The 23270-nt window shown below is 50.4% G+C and overlaps 1 protein-coding gene and 1 long non-coding RNA gene across 3 annotated transcripts in view; one reads left to right on the top strand and one right to left on the bottom strand.

Moving 5' to 3' along the window:
* LOC138740803 (uncharacterized) overlaps nucleotides 1-6824 on the top strand; it is a 15648-nt gene extending 8824 nt beyond the window's left edge. Inside the window, exon 2 of the long non-coding RNA XR_011343168.1 lies at nucleotides 3044-6824. This is a non-coding gene — a long non-coding RNA (uncharacterized lncRNA). The remainder of the gene's footprint in view (nucleotides 1-3043) is intronic.
* On the bottom strand, nucleotides 5699-23270 carry LOC138740802 (fos-related antigen 1-like). 2 transcript variants are annotated; one of them, XM_069893924.1, is made up of 4 exons: nucleotides 22560-23270; nucleotides 17479-17706; nucleotides 11341-11448; nucleotides 5699-9452 (listed from the first exon to the last, which is right to left on the bottom strand). In XM_069893924.1, exons 1-4 carry the CDS (start codon nucleotides 22626-22628, stop codon nucleotides 8946-8948), a joined length of 912 nt encoding a protein of 303 aa, XP_069750025.1. In that variant the 5' UTR covers nucleotides 22629-23270; the 3' UTR covers nucleotides 5699-8945. The 2 variants fall into 2 exon arrangements, with proteins under 2 accessions (XP_069750025.1, XP_069750024.1); XM_069893923.1 differs by having other exon boundaries at nucleotides 17479-17709; nucleotides 22560-23267.

The following is a 23270-nucleotide window of genomic DNA, read 5'->3' as shown; positions in this document are numbered from 1 at the left end:
GAATGGGAGAAAAAAGGGATCAAAAGAATAGAAAATTGCTTTTCGGGAAATAAATTATTATCCTTTGAACAAATGAAGGATAAATATAATATAACTCAAGATACAGTGCTGGCATATTACCAATTGAGATCCTACTTGAAGGACAATTTGAGAAGCAGTCTGAGGTTACCAGAGGGAAGTAATTTTGAATATGTGATTACAGACACAATGATAATCAAAAAATTTATAACAAACATGTATATTAAACTACAAGAAAAGGAGAATGAGGAAACAAATGGTAAAACTAAACAAAAATGGGAACAAGATTTAAACATAAAGATAAAGAAGGAAACATGGGAGAAGTTATGCTCTGGAACTATGAGAAATACAATAAACACGAGGTTACGTATGATACAATATTACACCTCAGAAGTTAAATAAATGGGACCCAACAGTATCTGACAGATGTTTTCGCTGTAAAAAAGGAAATGGGAACAACAATTCATGCAATCTGGACATGTGAGAAAGTGAAAAAATTTTGGGAAGATCTAAACCAGATATTAAATAAAATCACAAAAAGCAATATACCAAAAAACCCAGAGATCTTCCTCCTAAGTAACATAAAAAATAAAGAATTTGGACTTGATTTGGATGGTGCACAAAAAAGATTTGTTAGGATAGCCCTAGCTGTAGCAAAAAGATGTATTATGTCAGCCTGGAAATTAGAAGAAAACTTGAGAATACAACAATGGTATATAGAAATGAATAAATGTATTCCATTAGAAAAAATAACATATAATTTAAGAAATAATATTACAATATTTGAACAAATATGGGAGCCATAAATGAAACACAATTGAGAAAACCTACTGGGGACATCTACCACCTAAAATGACAGAAGGAGAAGAGAATGAAAAGAATTGACTCAGTGGAATTTCTTGTTTATTTTTATTGAGTGACAACATTGTTTGACGGGTTTAATATATCTTAGATTCTGAACTTTAAATGAATGGGAGGGGAGGTAGGGAGGGTGGAATGGGAAGAGAGAGGGGGGGGAGAAATGTATCTTAGATTCTGAACTTTAAATGAATGGGAGGGGAGGTAGGGAGGGTGGAATGGGAAGAGAGGGGGGGGAGAAAACGACACTGTATATATTTGAAAAGGAAAATATGTATCTTGATCAATGTGGTTTATAGCATGAAAAATTTTAAAAATTTAAAAAAAAGAAGCCTGTACCTCAGTTGTGAATGTCCTGAATGTTGTGTGCAACTGTAGTTGGTTAAGTGTTGAACGTGGAGGGGGTAAGGTTGATTGGGAGGAAAGGGGATAGAAAAATCTTGTATAGGATTGATCATTGTAAACCGTAATCAATGTTGATGCTGTCAACATTAATATCGATAAGATTGATAATGGTTTTTAGTTTGGAAAATCAAAAATAAAAGATTTTTAAAAAGCAAAACAAAAAGAAGGGAAAAGGTGAGAAACCAATATCAAAGGGGAAACTAAAAGCTTTATCAAGTGCATGAAGAGTAAAAGAGAGGTGAGAGTCGATATAGGGCCACTAGAAGATGAAGCTGGAAGAATAATGGGAGACAGGGAGATGACAGAGGAACTTAGAAAGTATTTTGCATCAGTCTTCACTGTGAAAGACACTAGCAGTGTACCAGATATTGAAGGGTAGTGAGTGCAGTTACTGTTTAAAGGGAGAGGTGCTGAGAGAGCTGAGTGGTCTAAGGCTTCCAGCCTAACATGCCATGGCCCTCTAGTGGCAATGACTGAGCAAATATTTTCAAGTCAAAGGGAGCTCTGGAAGAGATACGTCTTTATCTAATTTAAAGTATTTTATTGAACATTTTGAAATTTAACATTATATCAACATGATTGAAAGATTTACTAGAACGTTGCTGGGTGTTTAGGGGTTGAGTTACCAGGAAAGATTGAACAGGTTAGGACTTTATTCCTTGGAGCGAAGAAGAATGAGGGGAGATTTGATCGGTTTACAAGATTATGAGCAGTATAGGCAGAGTGAATGCGAATAGGCGTTGTCCACTTAGATTGGGCGAGATAAATACGAGAGGTCATAGTTTTAAGCTGAAGGGGGAGAGGTTTAGGGGGAACATCAGGGGGAAGTTTTTCATTCAGCGGGTGGTGGGAGTGTGGAACAAACTGCCATCTGATGTGGTGAACGCGGGCTTGATTGTGTGTTTTAAGAGTAAATTGGATAGGTACGTGGATGGGAGAGGGTTATTGTATGGGATCAGGTCAGTGATGATGGTCAGCATGGACTAGAGGGGATGAACGACCTGTTTTCTGTGCTGTACCTTTCTATAATTCTAAAGACCCTCACAGAAGCACGTTGTAGCCCTCTGGTTGAGAACCGCTTGTAAAAGTGTCGATAAGTTTGCCAGATCAGATGGGATTGAAAGGCATTGGTGATGATCTTTCAGGAATCATTAGGTTCCGGCATGGTCCCTGAGGGCTACAAAATCCCAAATGTCACCCCACGATCCAAGAAGGGAGGGAGGCAGCAGAAAGTGAGGGCAGCATGGTTTGGCGTAGCGGTTAGCGCAATGCCCTTACAGGGCCAATGACTGGGGATCGAATCCCGCGCTGTCTATACGTTCTCTCCATTTCTGTGTTTTTTTTCCCCCTGGGCAGGGGGCTCCGGTTTCCTCCCACCGTTCAAAACGTACAGAGGGAGTAGGTTAACGGGGTATCAATTTGGCGGCATAGACTCATGGGCCGAAATGGCCTGTACCCTTCATTTAAAGGAAATTATAGAACGATTAGCCTGATGTCAGCAGTTGGGGAGATGTTGGAGTCGATTGCCAAGGATGAGGTTACAGAATAGCTGGAGGTGCATGTTAAGATAGGCTAAAATAGAATCGTTTCCTTGAGGGAAAGTCTTGCTTGACAAACCTATTAGAATTCTTTGAGGAAGTGACAAGCAGGATAGATAAAGAAGCAACAGTGAATGTTAGATCCATATAACATTACTGCACTGAAAACAGGCCCTTCTAGTGCTTTAATGTTCCATGATTCTATCGTATATTTCATTTTTCAGAAGGCCTTTGACAAGATGTTGCACATGAGGCCACTTCAAATATGAGCCCATGGTATAACAGGAAGCATACCAGTGTGGGTAGAGCATTGGCTGATGAAAGTCCATCTCCCACCCTCCATCCTCAACATTTTACCAAGGATGTATCCCGAGCAAACTGCGTCACCGGCTGGTTTGGAAGCTGTAGCCCCTCAGACCGCAAGACCCTGCAGAGGAGAACGAAGTCAGCGGAAAAGACCATCGGAGGGCTCTCTTCCTACCACGGCACTTGATGCAGGCGAAAGGCAATAAACATGGTGAAGGACTCCGCACACCCCTCACGTAAACTGTTCCCCCTTCTGCCTTCTGGTAGGAGGTACCACAGCCCTCGGGGCAACAGTTTTTTCCCCCTAAGCCATCAGGCTCCTGAATTCCCAGAACATTTGTGGACTTTTATTGTATACATCTTAATATTTTAATATGTTGAACTTCTGGAGAAACACTGTCTTGTCTTTACCATGCGGGCATGGTATGAATGACAAATACAGGTGACCTGACTTGACTCACCTGCTTTTTAGCTCATACCTTGACGGTTGGACACCCTTCACTTCCTGTGTGACCTGCTGAGCTTCTCCAGCACGTGTGCGATGCACTATATATAACCCCAGCAGGTCCCAATTAACCATTAAGCAAAAAATAAGCACATGCTTCGGGCACCAAGGGGAAGGAAAACCACAGAGTTTTTTTTCCGGTGCCTGATTTACCAGGGTGCAGCTGAACTAGGGCCCCACAATAAGTGAATTTTTCCCATACATTCTTTTCAAAAAAATGTGTTAAAAATTTGCATTTTTGCCCTAGTTATAAGTAAATAATTTGCTTACTGCTAGTTAGTGTTAAATAAATACATTTGAAAACAGGTAATATTTAATATAGTTGTCTGGTGTGAATTTTTAATCTATTATTAAGTTTAATGTCTTGTCAGTTAGATAACGGAAGAGTTGAGGGCGAACCATTGTTGGGCTGTGCTTAGGGCATCAGTTGGCCTTCATCCGGCCCTGAGCCCCACGTCTGCAGACTTTCTTCTTCAAATCCTTCACCAGTTCCGCCACTGGCCCCATGACCAACACCTCATTGTTCTGGCCATCTCTCCTTCTCCTACCCCCCCCCCCATCTTGGTGAAGGGTCTCAACCCAGAAAGGCAACCCAGCCCAGTGCGCTCCTCCAGCAGGAGGCGTGTTCCTCTAGATTCCCGCCTCCTGTCTGCCTCGCCTTTGACCTGGCCAGCCTCCACTGTGCCCTTTGACCCTTAACTTCAATTCTCATTGTCCCCAGGCTCTGGGATTACTGCCTTAACGGTTTGATTATTTCTCCCCACATATTCAAACCATGGAAGCCAAAAGTGTGACTCAATTCATTCCCAAGATGAGTCGCTGACAACTGCTGTCAGCGTCCTGCATTGTTCCTGTTTTGAATGAACCATCCTGTACCTTGTACATGGTAATCCACTTAATCATTTCCCTTGGTCTGACTAACTGATCCATCTTATCCTGCCTGCATTTGGATCTTATTAAAGTAATTATTAAAACTGGCATTAAGAGAATTTACTCCTGCTGCAAACTTCTAACTCAGCCCTGAAATCTGTTGAGCTTCAAATGATCTTGGACAGGGGCAGAGCATTGGAGACAGGGTAAAACTAAGTCCCATCACACACTCCCAGGGGTCAGACGCAGAGTGAAGCTCCCTCTGCACCATCCCATCACACACACTCCCAGGCTCAGACCCAGAGTGAAGCTCCATCCATGCAATACATTGCCCATCAGGTCAATATAAATTCTCCACCTGTAAAATTTCAAATGACCAGGTTTTGAAGGAAAAGCAGAAAAAAACCAGAAGTAATAAAACTAATTCATACATTAAAAAAATTGAATTGAAATTTAAAATTTAGATATACAGCATGGTAACAGGCCATTTCGGGCCATGAGCCTGTGCCGCCCACTTACACCCAATTAACCTACACACACCACCCCCCCCCCATACATTTCAAATGTTGGGAGGAAACCAGAGTCCCTGGGGAAAACCAACACAGACACGGGGAGAACGTGCAAACCCCTTACAGACAGCGAGGGAATCGAACCCCCGTCCCGATCGCTGGCGCTGTAAAGGCATGGCACTAACTGCTACGCCAACCCGTGTCGCTCTTAAAGAAACATCAAGTAAAAACACAATTCAGAGTGCACACTTGTGAGTCTACTTTCTGATGGGAGGCAGGAGGTGTGTGTGGATGTGTGCGTGGGGGAGTGTGTGTGTGTGTGTGAGGTGGGTCGGTGTGTGGGAGTGTTTGTGGGTATGTGTGTGTGTGTGTGTGTGGGTTAGTGTTTGGGTGAGTGTGGGTGTGTGTGTGAATGTGTGAGTGTGTGTGTGGGTGAATGTGGGTGGGTGAGTGTGTGGGTGTGAGTGTGTGTGAGATTCCCAACTGTGTTCACACTTCTTGTGCTTCTTGCCAGCATGGATGAGGCAGTTCCCGTCCCACACAATAATGCACCCCTACAGGATCGTGCCCCTGTGGCAGGGAGAAGGCAGGTACCTGGGGGTGATGCAGCCTGTTGTAAAAATAGCATTCCTGAAGGGATTCTGCAGTTAAGAAGCAGGGAGAACAGAGACACTCTGGCAGCACCTGGCTGGGTAACAAGTCCTTTAATTTTTCTCAGGAGGTACAGACAGCTTCAGCATATATCCAGCTCCAATGTAAAAAATAGATGATATAAAAATACATTTGCACTATCATAAAATAAATATTAGGCCCCAAATCCTCAGGCAGTGTTTGATAATCTGGGAGATTCTCCCAGGGTTGGAAATTTGCGGTTTTGTGAGGGTGCAGGGGAAGGATTTCAGGGGCACAGAAGAACAGATTAAGCCAGACAACCCCCCCCCACCCCTACCTAGCCCAACGCCCCTCCCCCCTACCATCAGGCCCTTTGGCCCACAGAGTTCATGCTGATGATCTGATACCCCACAATGGCCCCCACATTCTACCCCTCACCCTGCACACAGAGCATCGTAACCCAGCCACCCCACAGGTCCTCAGGATGTGGAAAGAAAGCAACGTCGTGGGGGGGGGGGGGGTGGGGGTGGATTTGTGCAAATTCTACACACCCCCCAGGGTCAGACAAACAGAACTACACCTGCGCACATCCATGCACACACAGATGCACACACATCCACCTACACATATACATGCACGCACACTCACATCACAAGATCACAAGATATCGGAGCAGAAGTCGGCCCATCGAGTCTGCCTCACCATTCCAATCATGAGCTGATCCATCCTCCCACTCAGCCCCACTCCCCCTGTCCTTCTCCTCCGTAACCCTTGATGCCCTGACCAATCAAATACCTGCCAATCTCTGCCTTATGTACACCCAACGACTTCGCTCCAACAAGTTCCCCTGTCTCACGACCCTCTGGCTGAAGTCATTAAAGCAATAAACATTGTGAACGACTCCACACACCCGCATATAAAACTGTTCTCCCTTCTGCCATCTGGCTGGAGGTACCATAGCACTTGGGCCCTTACGCCCAGAGTGGATAACAGCTTTATCCCCCCAAGCCAACAGGCTCCTGAATTCACAGTACAGATGTGGATAGTGCACCGTGTATCCATCTTAGTACCATAATATTTCAATGTGTTAACTGCTTTCCTAACTTATATCTATGTAAATATGCTTCCTGGTCCTGGAGAAACTATCCCGTCTTTACTGTGTGAGCATGGTATGAACAGCAAATAAAGGTGTCTTGATTTTTACACGTCTCAGTTTTAAATTGACACCTTTTTAGTCCTCTAGTCTCCTCTACCATGGGAAACATTCTTGCCACATCTACTCTGTCCAGGCCGGCAAGTAAAGTCCGAGATCCAACAATCATTCCTCTTATTCACTCTTATTTCATTCACAGCACCAGAGATGGGAATTGAACCCATGTCTCCGGTTCGTGAGACAGTGGCTCTATCCGCAGCGCCACCCTGCCCTCTTGGTTCCAACGGACCCCCCTCTTTGTCAGGTGCTTGGTTGTTGGGGTGGGGGGGGGGGTGCGAGACATCCGGGGAAGATAAAATGAATGTTAGCTCTCTCAGCCAATGACATGACCTGAAAGTACTGAAGGATGCTGAGTGGGGAATTCAGAGACTCCCTGGCTGAGGATGCCATCACTAGGTGGAGGTATCGGAGGCTCCCTCTCCCCCTTCCCCACCCTCAAAATCCTCGGAAGGGAAAGCTGCCGTCAAGTCCATCCTGGTCATGAGTCCACTGGTGGACCCAAGGGTTCCCGATCCCATCTGAAACCAACCAGGCATCCTGATCCATGTGGCTTCCTGGAGAGGCCATGGCCAACAGGGCTGCCTGATCCAAGGCCCCCTGGATTGGTGGGAGGGATCCAAGCTGGCACCAATCACCCATTTCCGTTGTGCCCCTCGAGGCTGAATCATCAGCAAGATCTGTACACTAACCCTCTCCTCTACCCCCCCCACCCAACGCCATCACTAGAGTCACAGAAATGGGGAGGTGATGGCCAACTTCATTTGGGAATGGGGGTGACTTTGCTCCAATAACACTGGAGAATGAAGATTTTGCTTCCTGAACACTTTTGAGAGTGAGTATTTTATGGATTTGGGCTACTGAGCATGAAAATCACCTTAAAATTTTCCTATCACATACCGTATTTTTTTGGATATAACTTATTTTTGTGATTTCCTGTCATATTTTAAGTCTACAAAACCATGAAGCGCCACATGTCATTTGAAAATTCATCTTCTGCGTTCGCGCTTGGGCGTCTTCCCCGCTGATCCGGGTGGGGTCAGTGATGAACACGGTGAAAGGTTTTACCAACCATGGAAAAGCGGTATCAGGGCAACTGGAATCCATCAGTTGGATGGACAACTATTAACGTTTTTTAAAATTTAGACATGCGTTACCAGCATGGTAACGGGCCCTTTCAGCCCACAAGTCCGTGCTGCCAAATTAACACCCCTTTTAAACTACCCCCCTTCCCGGTACGTTTTGAATGGTAAGAGGAAGCCGAACCCCACCCCCCAGAGAAAACCCATGCAGACACGGGGAGAATAGGCAAGTGCAGGATTCGAACCCCAGTCTGGTCCCGATCGCTGGCGCTGTAAAGGCATTGCACTAACTGCCCTATTGTCAGACGCTGACTGGAGAGGCATCAGATGCTGAGTACAAACGAAAATCAGCGGCAAAGGATTTTTAGGTCATGTAACATTATGCGATTAAACATGTTAAATTCAATAACGTGATACAGCAAATCTGAAATTATCTTTGTGTTCAGCTTGAAGTTGTCCTTCATAATCCCCAATATTTTTTCAGGAAGCAAAACCTTTTGAATAAGTTTGTTGTCCAGTGTAATTATTCTAAAGCTTGCTCAGACTGTACCCTGACTGAAATCTCTGAGAAACGTTGGTTTCTGGGCTCGTAATTCTGTCGATACTCACGATTCTCTCCTGAGCCAGAGCTACAAAATGCAAGGGGTAGAGGTGATTGTCCAAATGATTGAGTGGTGGGGGAAATTGGGTCAGATGGGGAAGCGGGATGGGGCAAATTCTGTCTCAGGCCCACCCAGAGAAGGCCCACCTCAACATAGGCAGCCCACCTGGCCTAAAAGCCCAGACAGGACCCTGCGATTAGATGCTTCAGAGGTCACCAAGGGCAGGGAGCCCACTGATTGGTCACCAGCTTTGGAGAAGCTGAGGGAGCCCTCCGATTGGATGCCTCAGAGGGTCACCAGGGTCGGAGAAGCTGAGGGAGCCATCCGATTAGATGCTTCAGAGGTCACCAAGGGCAGGGAGCCCACTGATTGGTCACCTCAGAGGGTCACCAGGTTTGGGGAAGCTGAGGGAGCCCTCCGATTGGATGCCTCAAAGGGTCACCAGGGTCGGGGAGCCAAGGGAGTCCGACGATTGGTCACCGCTACTGCTGCCACGGCGATGGGCGGCAGAGCAGGGCTCAGGAGGGGAGAAGAGACCAGGGGCGGAGGAGGAGACAGAAGGTTCTGGGCCGTATAGCGGCACGCTGGGGTAGGTGAAGGCCAGGGAGGCAGTGAAGGGGGTGATAGAGGGGGTCTTCACCAAAGTGGGCGTATGGAGGGTTTCGAGCTCGCTCACAGGCAGAATGGAAACGTCTGGCGGACGGGCCTTGGTGGAGGAGGAGGAGGAGGAGGAGGGAGGTCGCTTGGTCATTGTCCCTTTGACTTTTGCCCCACCACCTCCAGGTGCCCCCAGGCCTGAGCTGACACCAGGGCGGTCGACCATCTTGCAAATGGGCTGGTGAGCCTCCAGAACAAACTCCAGCCTCTCCTTTTCCTTCTGCAGCTCAGAGATCTCCTTCTGAAGAGAGGACTTTTCATCTTCCAGCTGCTCTGTTTCCTGAAAGATAAAAGGCGAGATCCATCATTTAATCCAGAACACAGGTCACCTGGGAATGCCGGTACAGGCCAGGTTTAGACACAGAATGAAGCTCCCTCCTCAACGTCCCATCACACACTCCCGGGTTCAGACACAGAGTGAAGATCCCACTGCACTGTCCCATCACACACTCCCAGGGTCAGACACAGAGTGAAGCTCCCACTGCACCGTCCCATCACACAAGGTTACCAGAGCTAGGACTCCTTTTTGGAGCAAAGGAAAAAAGGTGACTTAATAGAGATTTACAAGTTTTTGAGAGGTGTACTTCAAGTCGAGAGCCCACACCTTTTACCCAGGGCGGGATCGGCAAACACCAGAGGACGCCTGTACCATATAAAAGGAGGAAAGTTTAGGGGAGACGTCAGGGGTAAGTTTTTTTTACACAGTTGTGGGTGGCAGGGGCGTTGGTGGCTGTTGAAACTAGGGGTGTTTAAGAGACTCTTAGCACATGGGTTATAGGGTAGGGAGGGTTTAGATTTTTTTGGTAGGAATATATAGGTTGGCACAACTTCAATGGTCGAAGGACCTGTACTGTGCTGTAGTGTTCTATGTACAAATGGAGCAGGATTTTCAGGAGTTAGGAGGGAGGAGAGAGAGGGCACAAACGCTGCAGGATGTTGGACATTAGGCCTGATAGTTGATGGAGTGAGGCACGAGAGTCTACAGACACTGTGACTGAAGTTAAAATATGATACTGGAGAAACTTAGCTGGTCAAACAGTGTTAAAACGCAGGATTTGTTGACACCGTGGTTAAGTGAAAAAAATTCACAAATGCTGGAGAAACTCAGCAGGTCAAACAGTGATGTAGTGAAGGTAAAGATACATCACCAACGTTTCGGGCTGGAACCTCGGTCCCCCACACCTTGATGAAGGGCACAAACAGTGTACTTTATTATGGTGGTACACCACCGGCCTACTGCAGGGGCAACCTCTGTACCTGCAGGAGTGTAAGGGGTCAGGGCAACACCTGGCGGCTGTCAATCAGTCAGCCTGAATGGATCAAACCCCATCCGGTTGGGTCTCAATTATCCTCCAGGATATAAGCCTGCGCCGGCCTCCTGAGGCCTCACTCAGAGTGCTGCAGCCACAGACAGCCTGGCTCTGTGGAAGTCTTTGTGGTTTAAAGCCTGTTGTACAGTCTTTACCTTGTGTGTGTCTGATTCTGGCTAACAGTGCACCACATTTATATAGGAAAGATAAAAGATACATTACCAACATTTTGGGTTTGAATTAAGGCAGTGGTTCTCAACCTTTCTCTTTCCACCAACATCCCCCTTTAAGTAATTCCTCTGCCATCGGTGCTATGTGATTAGTAAGGGATTGCTTAAGGTGGGATGTGGGTGGGAGGGAAGGTTAAGAACCACTGCTCTAGACCTGATTGTTATTGAAATATTTTGCTTGAGAAGAATGGTCATTGGCCCATTTCCTTTGGGAGCACTGAAATCATGCACATAACGAGTCCATGAGGGATGATTAAAATAGTGGGATTCAAACTTACCCACATCCCACCTTAAGCAATCCCTTACTAATCACAGAGCCCCGATGGCAGAGGGAATGCTTAAAGTTGGGTGTGAGTGGAAAGAAAAAGTTATAGAGGGATATGGGGCCAAATGCAGGCAGGTATGACCAGAGTTGGGGGGGGGGGAACAATTGGATGGATGGGTGCAGAGGGATACGGAGCCAAATGCAGGCAGGTTGAACCAGAGTGGTGGGGGGGGGGGGGGGCATTTGGGTCAGCACAGGCAGGTTGGGCTGAAGGGCCTGTTTCCAAGCCATGTGACCCTCTCACTCTGTCTTGCAGAGGAGAGGCCAGGTTGGTCAATGAGCTCCCGGTCTGGTGACACTCACCGCCTGCAGCCAATCGGTCAGCTCCCTCCGTCGGTTCCGGCACTTTGCTGCAGCCACTTTGTTCCGTTCCCGCCGCAGCCTCTTCCTTTCCTCCTCCTCTGGGGAGAGCTGCAGGGAACGCCAGGAGTGAGTTCATCCAGGTTCTGACCCCTCTCAACAACCCCCTTCCTCCCCTTACCATCCCATTCCCCTTCAACAACCCTCTCCTCCCCCCCATCCCATTCCCACTTCCACAACCCCCCTTCCCAGCCACTCATTCCCCCTGAACCCTTCCCCTCTCCCCGAACCCTACCCGACCACCATCTCCTTCCTCCCATTCCCACTTCGTCCCCTCCCCTCCCTCCCTTCCTAACCTCTCATTTGCCTCCTGAACCCTTCCCCTCCCCTCCCTCTCCCCGAACCCTAACCCAACCACCATCTCCTTCCTCCCCTCCCTCCCATTCCCGCTCTGTCCCTTCCCCTCCCTCCTTTCTCAACCTCTCATTCCCCTCTTGATCCCTTCCCCTCCCTGAACCCTAACCCAACCACCATCTCCTCTCTCCCATTCCCGGTCCCCCCACTTCTCGACCACTCATTCCCACTCCTCCCGAACCCTTCCCAACCTCTCTCCTCTCTCTGCTCCACCTTCTCCCCTCCCGGCTGACTAACCCAAATCGACTGGATCTGAGGCATGAGCCCAGGCATCTGCAGTGCAAAGAGAGGAGGCGGTGAGAAGGGAGCACCATGGGAGGGGTGGTGAGGAGGTAGTGCCCTGGGAAGGGTGGTGCGGAGGGAGGGGTGGTGAGGAGGGAGGGGTGATGAGAAGGGGAGGGCATTGTGGGAGGGGCAGTTAGGAGGGAGGGGCAGTGAGGAAGGAGTGCCCTGGGAGGCACGGTGAGGAGGGTGTGCCCTGGGAGGGGCAGTGAGGAAGGAGGGGCGGTGAGGAGGAAGTGCTCTGGGAAGGGTGGTGCGCAGGGAGGGGTGTGAGGAGGGAGGGGCGATGAGGAGGGAGCACCGTTAGAAGGGCAGCATGGAAGCTGGGTGACACACGACAGGCTGCAGACGCTGTGATTGTAGTAAATACACCAAAATGCTGGAGGAACTCAGCCAATCTCGCAGCGTCCATCAGGGACAAAGATATATTACTGACGTTTCAGGCCTGAGCCCTTCTTCATGGAAAACTCAGAAAAGGCAGGAGCAGGATAGATCAAAATGTCTCCGAATTCAAACCATGAGGGAGGAATCCAGACCAACAAAAAGGTGCTAATCTGATGTGAGAAGGGTCAAGATGAGAATTTATCACCACTGGGCGAAAGGAGACAGGGAAATGGAGAGATGAAGTGGGGGAGGGGGGGAAGAAGGGGTGGGGTTTTAATGAAAGCCAGAGAAGTCCACATTAATGCCGTCCAGTTGGAGGGACCCCAGTCAGAAGACGACGTGTTGTTCCTCCAGTTTACGGGTGGTCTCAGTGTGAGACTATGGACAGACACGTCGGCAAGGGAATGGGACAGAGAATTGAAATGGCTGGCCCCTGGCAGATCCACGCTAGAGCGGCCCCTGCGGAAGGCAGAGAGGTGAGGGAGCTCCCTGTCTTGGGAATGGTGGTGAGGGAGCTCCCTGCCACAGGTGAGACAGTGATAATTCCGGGCCTGTGAATAGGGGGTGGGTTTGCGCATGGTGTGGCTCTTCTCTCTGGAAGGGAAGGTGATGGGATGAGTCGCTCAGGGGCGAGTGACTAAGGGAAAAGCTCTGGGAGAGAGAGGATGGCTGAGACAGTGCTGACTCACTGGCCTATCCTTGTGCCAATTTGCAGAGGATGTGAGAATTACTCAGCCGTTTGTTGGGAGGTGCCAGAGAACTTCCTTTCTTTCCTCATACTAAGCCCAGGGCCAGCTCCTGCACAGCAAAGCTAATCAGCCCCTCACTCCCCAGGGCAGCCCCACAGCCAGCTGCCCCCATTCCCAACAGAGGCAAATTCCCCTGGAATGGTTTGATCAGTGAGACGGGGTGGGGGATTGAGGAAGCTTAGGATTGAAGGACTGAATTGTGAGGATGGACAATGTGGGGCGGGAAGAGAGAGAGAAGAAAGGAAAGGATGATGGAGTTCATTGTGGAATCACATGGCAGGGAAACAGGCTCTTCAGCCCATCAAATCTGTGCTGACCATCAACTCCCCCATTCCCAAAGACCTATGCACTGAGGGGCTGAGGGGCATATTTTAACACACACACACACACACACACAGACCTACACAGACATGCAGACAGTCCTACACACTTACACACACACACACAGACCTACACAGATACATAGACAGTTCTACACACACAGACAACATAGACCTACACAGACACATGCATAGACATGCACAGAGACCCACAGAGAAAGGAATGGGCACAGACAGACACACCTACCCACACAGAACAAAGACTAACATTGACGTGCACAAAGACACATACACAAAAGGATACACACAGAAACACTGGACGCAAAAATACACACACAGAATACAGACCTACACAGAGACGTGCACACACGCGTACAGCTAATAACATTTTTAGACATTCAGCATGGTAATAGGCCATTCCGGCCCACAAACCCATGCCGCCCAATTTACACTCCATTAACCTACACCCCCCGGTACAGTGGGAGGAAACTATGTGTGTGCACAAGCAGACACATGAGCACAAACACATTTACTCACCCACATGGTGTGTGGGTACCCATGTATGCGTGGGGAAGGATGTCACCACTAAAAGAGAACGGGGAAGTGGGGGGGGGGGGGAGGAGTGTCTGCTGTCTGTGGGAATTGTGTGGGTGTAGTCAGAGGGTACACAGCTGTGGGGGTCTGTGGGGATTTTGTGAGGGTGCAGTCAGAGGGAACAGGGCTGTGGGTGGTGGGGGGGTCTGTGGCCCTTGGTTCAGGTGGCCAAGGGAGGGGACAGGGAGGGAGGGAGGAGAGGAGATCTCCACCCCGGGGAAATCATCAACGCAAGTCCATCACCGGGAGCTCCCTCCCGCAGGAGGGGGAGAGAATGAGAGACAGAAACCTCACACCACACGAAGGGGCCAAATTTTTGCCTCATTCAGTCTGTACCTTGTACCAAGTGAAATGCAGAATTTCACAGCAGGACCGAGGACCAGAATTTCACTCAATTTAAAACAGTCAGTGAGGAGATTGCAGGCCAGACCAGGGAGGGGGGTGTGGGGGTGCAAGGGTGACATTGATGTCATTAGATGGGAGCTCTTGGAGGCCAGAAGGGAGAGGCAACGAAAGCGGGTGTATGGCCAAGTGCCAGGGCGCATGTGCGTGTAGTTGGGAGGCTGGTGGGACGATTTTGAGCTTCTGGGTCAGGAAGGAGGAAGCTTACATCGGCCGGGATCGAGTCAACCATTTTTAAAAGGTTAAAGGTCCCATTATTATCACGTAACACTACATTTAGATAGTAACACACATGAAATGCTTTGACTTTTGTCCACCGAGGGGCAGACAGAGAGTTGTCACTTTGTCCAGCGCCCCTCACAGAAACCTGCAGCCCCTGGTGTTCCTGGGTCGTCTCCCCTCCGAGTACTGACCAGGCCTGCTCAGCTTACGAGATCAGGCAATCTCAGGCAGATTCAGGTTTTAAGGCTTCTGCCGTACAAGGGGGAACGGGATCACGCTCAAGAGAGAAAACAAGTCGAGGAAGGATGTAGAAACCACAGAGAGGGTGGGGGGGGGGGTGGCAGAGGAGATTTACCAGAACGTGGCTTGGATGGGGGAAACAAGTCTTTACAAGGCAAGGTCAGCAGACCTTGGACTTTTCACTTTGGAGCATAGAAGGGTGAGAGGGGACTTGATAGAGGACTAACAAGATTATGAGAGGCATAGATAGGGTGGACGGCCAGTGCCTGTTTCCCAGGGCAGGATCAGCAAACACCAGAGGACATCTGAGCAAAGTTTAGGGGAGTCATCATGGGTAATATTTTTTAACACAGAGAGTTGTGGTGGCCTGGAATGCCTTTCCGGACAAGGAGAAACTTAGACAGACACATGGATGGAAGAAAAATAGAGGACTACAGGATAGGGAGGGTTTAGTATGGCTTTTTAAAGCAATATCTGGGTTGGCATCACATCGAGGTCCAAAGGGCCTGCACTGTGCTGTAGGTTTCTAAGCTTCTAAAATGAACGCGAGAAAGTCTGGAGGCACTGGAGTCGGGCGCCATTCACAAACGTGCTGGAGAAACTCAGCAGGACGCACAGCATCCACAGAGGAGGGGAGGTAAAGGGTGTCCTGGGGCCTTCGTCAAGGTATGAGCAAAAACAGGCTGGCACCTGATTAAAAAGGTTGGGGGGGGGAAGGAGGAGGAAGTGGGGGGGGGAGGAGGAGGTCATAGATGGAAGGGGAAAAAGAGCAAACATGTGGCAGGGTGACCGGGGTTTGAATCCCTCGCTGTCCATCGGGAGTTTGTACGTTCCCCCCACCTCCATGTGGGTTTTCTTCCGGGGGGGCTCTGGTTTCCTCCACCGTTCAAAAAGTACGGCGGCTGCAGGTCAATTGGGCGGCATGGGCTCATGGGCTGGAAGGGGCCTGTTACCATGCTGTACGTCTGAATTTACAGCTGAGAACTGGGTAGCTCTCCGAAAGGAGAGGAAAGCGAGTGGAGAACTGGAGGAAAGGAGAGATGGGGGGGGGTGGTTTAACAGAAATTGGAGGCTGATATTGATGCCATCTGGTTGGTGGGTGCCCAGATGGAAGATGAGGTGTTCCTCCAATTTGAGGGGGGGGCTCAGTTTGCCAGTGCACGAGTGCGTGGTCTGACATTTTGGCGTGGGAATGAAATGGGAGATCCCTCTCCCTGATGGGGACAGAGCGAAGCTGCGTGGTGAAGTGATCTTCCAGCCTCCGATGTAGAGAAGGTCACCACGGGAACCCGAGGATTCACGAGGAAGGTGTCACTTCACTTGGGAGGACCATCCAGGGCCCTGAAAGGGTGGTGAGGAAGGAGGTTGCGGGTGCAGGTGGAGTGGCTCCTGCAGTCACGGGGTCGGGTGCCAAAGGGGACAATGGGTGGGGAGGGAGTCACGGAAGGAGCGGCCCCTGCAGAAGGCGGAGACAGGAGGAGAGGGGAACATGTGCCTGGTGGTGGGATCCAAGCGTAGGTGTTGGAAACTGAAGAGAGGGTTTCAGTATCTCTACAAGGAAATTCTGCCTGTCATCTTCCACTGGTCCACCACTACAGCGTCCCGTTGAAGCGCATGCATCATGGTGTGGGACAGGAGCCATTCCGCTCAGGACCACAAGCATCCCCCCGCCCCTGAAAACCAGCCGACACATTAAAAAGGCTTGGCCCAACCCCCCCCCCCCACCACCACCTCACCCATCAGAGGTGCGATCACACACCACCAAGTTCAGGGGCCCTTCTTTTCCCACTGTTATCAGTCTCCTGAATGAACCTCACCCTTGCAAATTTTTTAAATTTAGCACAGTAACAGGCCCTTTCAGCCCACAAGCCTGTGCCTCCCGATTGCAGCCAATTGATCTACAAATCCCAGTACATTTCCGAATGGTGAGAGGAAAACAGAGCCCCCAGAGGAAACTCATACAGGCACGGGAAGAACGTACACACTCCTTACAGACAGCGCGGGATTCGAACCCTTGTCCCGGTTACTGGTGATGTAAAGTCGTCACGCTAAATACACCTTTACTCCATACATCTCTCTTGCACGGTCTCTCTCTCTACCCTTGTCCTGGTTACTGGTGATGTAAAGGCAGTGTGCCAAATGCACCTTTGCTCCGTACATCTCTCTCACGCTCTCTCTCTCTCTTGCGCTCTCTCTCTCTCTCTCTCTCTCTCTCTCTCTCTAATGCACTGTGTGAAACACAAAAGTCTGCAGATGCTGTGATTGTAGTAAAAACACAGAAATCCTAGAGGAATTCCGTTGGTCTTGCAGCGCCCATGAGATGTAAAGATACATTACCAATATTTTGGAACTGAGCTCTCTGTGGTTCGAGCCCTCAGTCCTGAAACATCGGTGATATATCTTTACCTCCTGTGGATGGCTGAGTTCCTCCAGCATTTCACTGGAATGGGCTGTGTATGAGATAGCCAACTGGCCTGCTTGCAGAGCAATCTCCATCACTCCAGACCGACAACGGACTCCCATCACAAACTCACCTCCTCCTCCTTCCTCCGCCTGCCCCCAATGGGCGGCCGGATGGTGCAGATGACCCCTGACCTCATCCCGCTGGTGGTCCCTGGGACACTGCCCACGTCTGGGTAGGGGTAGACCCTGGGGTAGAAGCCGGCAGCGGGACCAGCCGCCGCGGAAGGTCGAACCATCCACTGGAACTGCTGGCTGCTGGTGAAGGCGGACGGTGGCCCACCACATCGTGGATTCCCTGCCTTCTGAAATGAAAAGTGGTGGGGGGAGGAGAGAGAGAGAGGTTAGAGAGCTGCCAGGGTCCCCGATCGCCCCACCCCTCCTGCAAACACACCATCGCCAAAGTCCCCGTTCCCAAAGAGTCCAGTTTAATCCAATCAAACGGGGATCTGGGCGGCCAAGGGCCAGAATCAGCTGGAGAGCCTGCTCCCATCGGAACTGGCGAGCTGAAACATCATCCCCTCCTCTCCCCTCAGAGGCTGCCCGCCCTGCTGAACATTTCCAGCGGTTCCATCCTGGAAGCCTGCATGGAAACAAACCCACCTCCCTCAGCCCTACTCATCCATGCTGTCCCCATGGCTTACCTGACCTAGTTCTTTTTGGCCCATCCCTCCTTTCCTACTCCCTATCCTGCCTCAACCACTTCCTGCAGCAGCTCATCCCCCACTGTGTGACGGAGGAGTTCCCCTCTAAATTGTCCCCCTCCCACCTTAACCTCATCCCCTCCAGTTTCAGACCTCTTCTCATAGAACATTCGACCACAGTACAGGCCCTTTGGCCTGCAATGTTGTGCTGACCTATATTTTCCAACATAAACCCACCCTATCCCATTCTTCCATCCATGTGTCTGTCTAAGAGTCTCTTAAATGCACCCAATGTTCTAGCCTCCACCACTGTCTCTGGCAAGGTGTTCCAGACACCCACTACTCTCTGTGTAAAATAACTTACCCCTGAACTCCCTTCACTTTGTACAGACATCCTCTGGGCAACAGGTGCTGGCTGTCCACCCTATCTATGCCTCTCATAATCTTGTCGGCCTCTATCAAGTCTCCTCTCATCCTTCTATGTTCCAAAAAGACCCAACTCTGCTAACCTTGCCTCAAGACATTTTCTCCAGGGGTAAAGAAGTGCCCCTCTTGGTTTTATAAACCTCTCCAAAGTTCCTTCCTTTACTGCCTACCCCCCTGGGAGAACAGACCCATCCTGGTCCCTGTGAGATTGAGGACCGGGAGCGGGCTAACCCCATCTCCCACAGTGTGGAGCTCCCTCACCACCCCTCTCACAGTGTGGAACTCCCTCACCAACCCTCCCCCAGAGGAGCTCCCTCACTGCATCTCCCACAATGTGGAGCTCCCTCCCACAGTGAGGAGCTCCCTTACCACTCCTCCCACAGTGTGGCTCTCCCTCTGCCCCTCCCACAGTTTCTTTCCAACTTTCCTTCTTTCCTTGCCCTCTCTCCCTCTTCTCTCCTCCTCCCTCTCTCTCCTTCATTCACCCCTCCCTATCTCTCTCTCCACCCCTCTCATCCATTTCTCCTCCCCCAGCCTCATGGCCCCACCCACGCTGCAGCTGTTTCTTCTTCTGAAGAGACCCACACACCCAGCAGGTGTGGTCTGGCATGGGGTTGTTGGCACAGTCCTGGGGGTGGGGTACTTCTAAGGAAAGGGTGGGTCAAGCAGAGCAGGGAGCAGAGGTGTAACCACAAGCAGAGAGCTCAATCCTCCCTCTGCATCTCAGAGCAAGTCTCTGGGTGGCAGGTCCTGGGGTCACAGGGACAGATCCCTGGGTCAGAGATCCTGTGTCATGTCAGACTTAAAGAACAAAAGTCTGCAGACTCCACGGTTGAACCAAAAGCTCAATGCAGGTCAAAATTATCCTTTATATAGCAAAGATAAAGGTACATACCCCATGTTTCGGACTTGAGGTATGACAGGGTTCAAAGATCACAAGTCAAAGGATTTTGTGCAGGGGAGTAAGGAGAGCTTTTGGCCTTCATAAATCAAAGTACAGGAGTTGGGATGTTATGGTAAAGTTGTACAAGACATCGGTGAGGCCAAATTTGGAGCATTGTGTGCAGAACTGGTCACCGAACTACAGGAAAGCTATCAATAAGATAGAAAGAGCGCAGAGAAGATTTACAAGGCTGTCATGTGGACTTCAGGGACTGAGTTACAGGGAGAGGTTAAACAGGTTAGGACTTTATTCCTTGATCCATAGAAGAATGAGGGGAGATTTCATAGAGGTAATTCCTCTGCCATCAGGGCTCTGTGATTGTTAAGGGGTTGCTTAAGGTTGGATGTGAATGTGAGTGGGAAGGGAACCACTGCTCGAGACCCGATTGTGACTGAAATATTTGGCTTGAGAAAAATTGTCATTGGCCCATTTCCTTTGGGAGCTCTGAAACTCTGCACGTAATGAGTCAATGAGGGATGATTAAAAATGTGAGTTTCAACCTTTTTCTTTCCACCCACATCCCACCTGAAGCAACCCCTTACTAATCACAGAGCACTGATGGCAGAGGGAATACTTAAAGTTGGATTTGATTGGAAAGAAAAAGGTTGAGAACCACTGGGTCAGGGGGATCTTCATGCAGAGAGTGGTGCGGGTGTGGAATGAGCTGAGGTTGGGAATCCGGGCTCAGTTTAATATTTAAAAAGAATTTGGACAGATCCATTGATGGGAGAGGTACGGAGGGCTATGGACTGGGAGCAGGTCAGTGGGACAAGGCAAATAATGGTTTGGCACACACCAGAAGGGCCGAAAAGGCTTGTTTCTGTGCTGTAATGCTCTATGGCCAAAATATAAGGAGTCAAGGGCCAAACAATTAAGCCCTGCAGTTTCTAACCACTGTTGACTCCTGTAACAGGCCACTTAAAGCCTGAACAAGAGTGTCAGCAGTTGGACTGAGTGGTTGGACCCCAGGGGGGGAGCGCTGAGACTTCGCTCCAGCCCCCCCCCCACCCCCGCCGTGGGTCCACAGCAGTGCTGCTGCTTTCTCCCCCTTCTTCTAAATGGGCTGTGGTTGGCCCGGGGGGGAGTGGCAGAGTTTGGCCATCCCCTGGGGACTAGACTGTGTCTAGGGCCACAGAATCTATGTTACAGGTCATACCACCTGAACCCTCAGATCCCGGTGCCACAGAGTTTAGGGTCGCAGGTCACAGACCCTGGGGTTACGAATCCTCGGGTCGTGGAACCCGTCAAAGGGTCACAGAAAAAAGATAGAAAGAGTGCAGATGGGATTTACTAGGATGTTGCCGGGACTTCAGGGACTGAGCGAGGGGAGATTTGATCGAGGTATTTAAAATTATGAGGGAGTCAAACACGGAAGTCTGCTGATTATAGTAAAAACATGGATTTGCTGGAGGAATTCGGCCAGTCTCATGGCGTCCATGGAGGGGGAGTAAAGATATGTTATTGACGTTTCAGCCTGAGCCCTTCTTCAAGGAATTATGAGGGGCATAGACAGAGTAAATGTAGACGGGGTCTTTTCCCCACTGAGGGTGGGTAAGATACAAACCAGAGGTTAAGGGTGAAAGGGGAAACGTTTAGGGCAGCAGTTCTCAACCTTTTACTTTCCACTTACATCCCACTTTAAGTAATCCCTGTGCTCTGTGATTAGAAAGGGGTCGCTTAAGGTGGGATGCGGATGGAAAGAAAAAGGTTGAGAACCACTGTTTGAATCATCTCGTTACGTGCACGCTTTCAGAACTCTCAAAGAAAATGGGCTGTGGAAGGAGTCCTCGATGGTCTTACGTGCCTTCTTCTGATGACGACCCTGGTAGATCACGTCAGCGGGAGTTGGGGGGAGGGAGACTCCAGTGATCCTCTCTGCCACTCTTATGGTCTTGTGGACTGACCTCCCGGCCACTGCTCCACAGTGACTGCGAAGCAGCCGGCCAGGGCACTCTCGATGGTGCCCCTGGAGAAGGTTGGCATGATGGTGGCCAGTAGCCTTGTCCACACCAGGCTTCCCAGAAAGTGCAGTCGCTGTGGCGCCTTCCTGACGTTATATGACCTGTGACCCTTAACTCTTTCACATGAAAGCTGGGTTCGATGACTAGGGTCTGTGATCTGTGACCCTGGACTCAGTGACACCAGGTTCTGTGAATCAGGTTTTATGACCTGTGACCATTTCAGTGCAGAAAACAGGCCCTTTGTGCCTTATAGTCTGTGTGGAACCATTTTTCTCCCCAGTCACACTGACCATAGGCCCCTATGTATCTGTCCAAATGTTAAAACTAACCCTGCATTCACCACTTCGGCTGGTTCTGCACTCCCCACCGTTCGCTGTGTGAAGAAGTTCCTCTAAACCAGTGGTTCTCAACCTTTTTCTTTCCACTCACATCCCATTTTAAGTAATCCCTCTGCCATTGGTGCTCTGTGATTAGTAAGGGGTTGCTTAAGGTGGGAGTGGGAAGGTTGAGAATCACTGCTCTACACCCGATTGTGATTGAAATATTTTGCTTGAGAAAATTGGCCCATTTCCTTCTGGAGCTCTGAAACCGTGCACATAACGAGTCAATTAAGGGATGATTAAAACAGGGGTTCTCAACTTTCCCACTCACACCCACCTTTTTAATCACAAGAGCACCGATGGCAGAGGGGATTAGTTAAAGTGGGACGTGAGGGGAAAGAAAAGGGTTCAGAACCACTGGGTCAGGACTTTATCCCCTGGAGGTAGAAGAAGGAGGGGAGATTTGATTTAGGGGGACAGGCTTTTCCCACTGAGGGTAGGTGAGATACAAACCGGGAGGTGGGGGGAGGTCAGAGAGCAGTGGGGGCGTGGAAGCAGCCGAAGTGGTAACATTCCAGAAGAATTTGGACAGGTCCATGGGGGCTGCGTGTGGGTCAGTGGGACCAGGTTCTAGTCTAGAAAGGCCCTGTTTCTGTACTTGTAGGTCACAGGTCACACAACTTGAGCAACAGAACTAGGCGTCACTGAGCCCAAGGAAACTGGTTCAACCTAATAGCGAACCCAGGGACGGAGAGCCTAGATCCCGAAGGGGGTGGGGGGGGGGGGGGGGCTCACTGAGACGGGTGGCCGGCTGGGGAAGAGAGGGTCCCAGGCTGGGTGCTGGAGACAGGGTGTCCTTACCTGAACGCCGCCGCTGTCCACGGCGCGGCCGTAGCAAGGCGCTGGCTGGCGCTGGCTGCCCGGGTACATGATGCTCGCTCAGCTCTCGCCGCGGCTGGTTCTGAGCCGAGGGCATATCCGCCTTGTCCCGCGAACAGCCGGTGACTCATGCACTCGTAATCCCGAATGAATGGCCCGCCGCCGCGCCCCACCAACAACTCCCCTCCGTCCCTCCCCGCCAGCGCCGGGGGTTGTCAGCCACCTGCCGCGGAGGGTGACAGCCTCCAGGTCCGGGGGTTGACAGCCGCCAGGTCCAGGGGGCGACAGTCGCCAGGTCCGGAGGGTGATAGTCGTCAGGTCCGGGGATTGACAGCCACCAGGTCCAGGGGTTGACAGCCGCCAGCCGCCAGGTCCGGGGGGGGTTGACAGCCGCCAGGTCCTGGGGGTGGGGGGGTTGACAGCCGCCAGGTCCGGGGATTGACAGCCGCCAGGTCCGGAGGTTGACAGCCGCCAGGTCCAGAGATTGACAGCCGCCAGGTCCGGGGATTGACAGCCGCCAGGTCCGGGGGATTGACAGCAGTTAGGTCCAGGAGATTGACAGCCGTCAGGTCCGGGGAAGAGACTCTCAGTTTCACGTCGCCTCCCCTCGATGAAGGGCTCCAGCCCGAAAGGTCGGATATGTGTCTTTTATCTTTGCCACATAAAGAACGCTGACTGGCGCGCGGAGTTTAA

This window comes from Narcine bancroftii, chromosome 8 (genome assembly GCF_036971445.1).
Source record: "Narcine bancroftii isolate sNarBan1 chromosome 8, sNarBan1.hap1, whole genome shotgun sequence".
NCBI lineage: Eukaryota > Metazoa > Chordata > Chondrichthyes > Torpediniformes > Narcinidae > Narcine > Narcine bancroftii.
Note: the sequence above shows the minus strand (reverse complement) of the source record. Positions and strands in the feature narration are given on the sequence as shown.

Excerpts from the sequence above, each read along its gene's own strand:
- LOC138740802 (XM_069893923.1), bottom strand. The coding sequence starts at position 22,628 with ATGTACCCGGGCAGCCAGCGCCAGCCAGCGCCTTGCTACGGCCGCGCC. Across the intron at positions 17,710-22,559 it reads TGGACAGCGGCGGCGTTCAG|AAGGCAGGGAATCCACGATG; the intron begins GTAAGGACACCC and ends TTTTCATTTCAG. Across the intron at positions 11,449-17,478 it reads GGCGGAGGAAGGAGGAGGAG|CTCTCCCCAGAGGAGGAGGA; the intron begins GTGAGTTTGTGA and ends CGTTCCCTGCAG.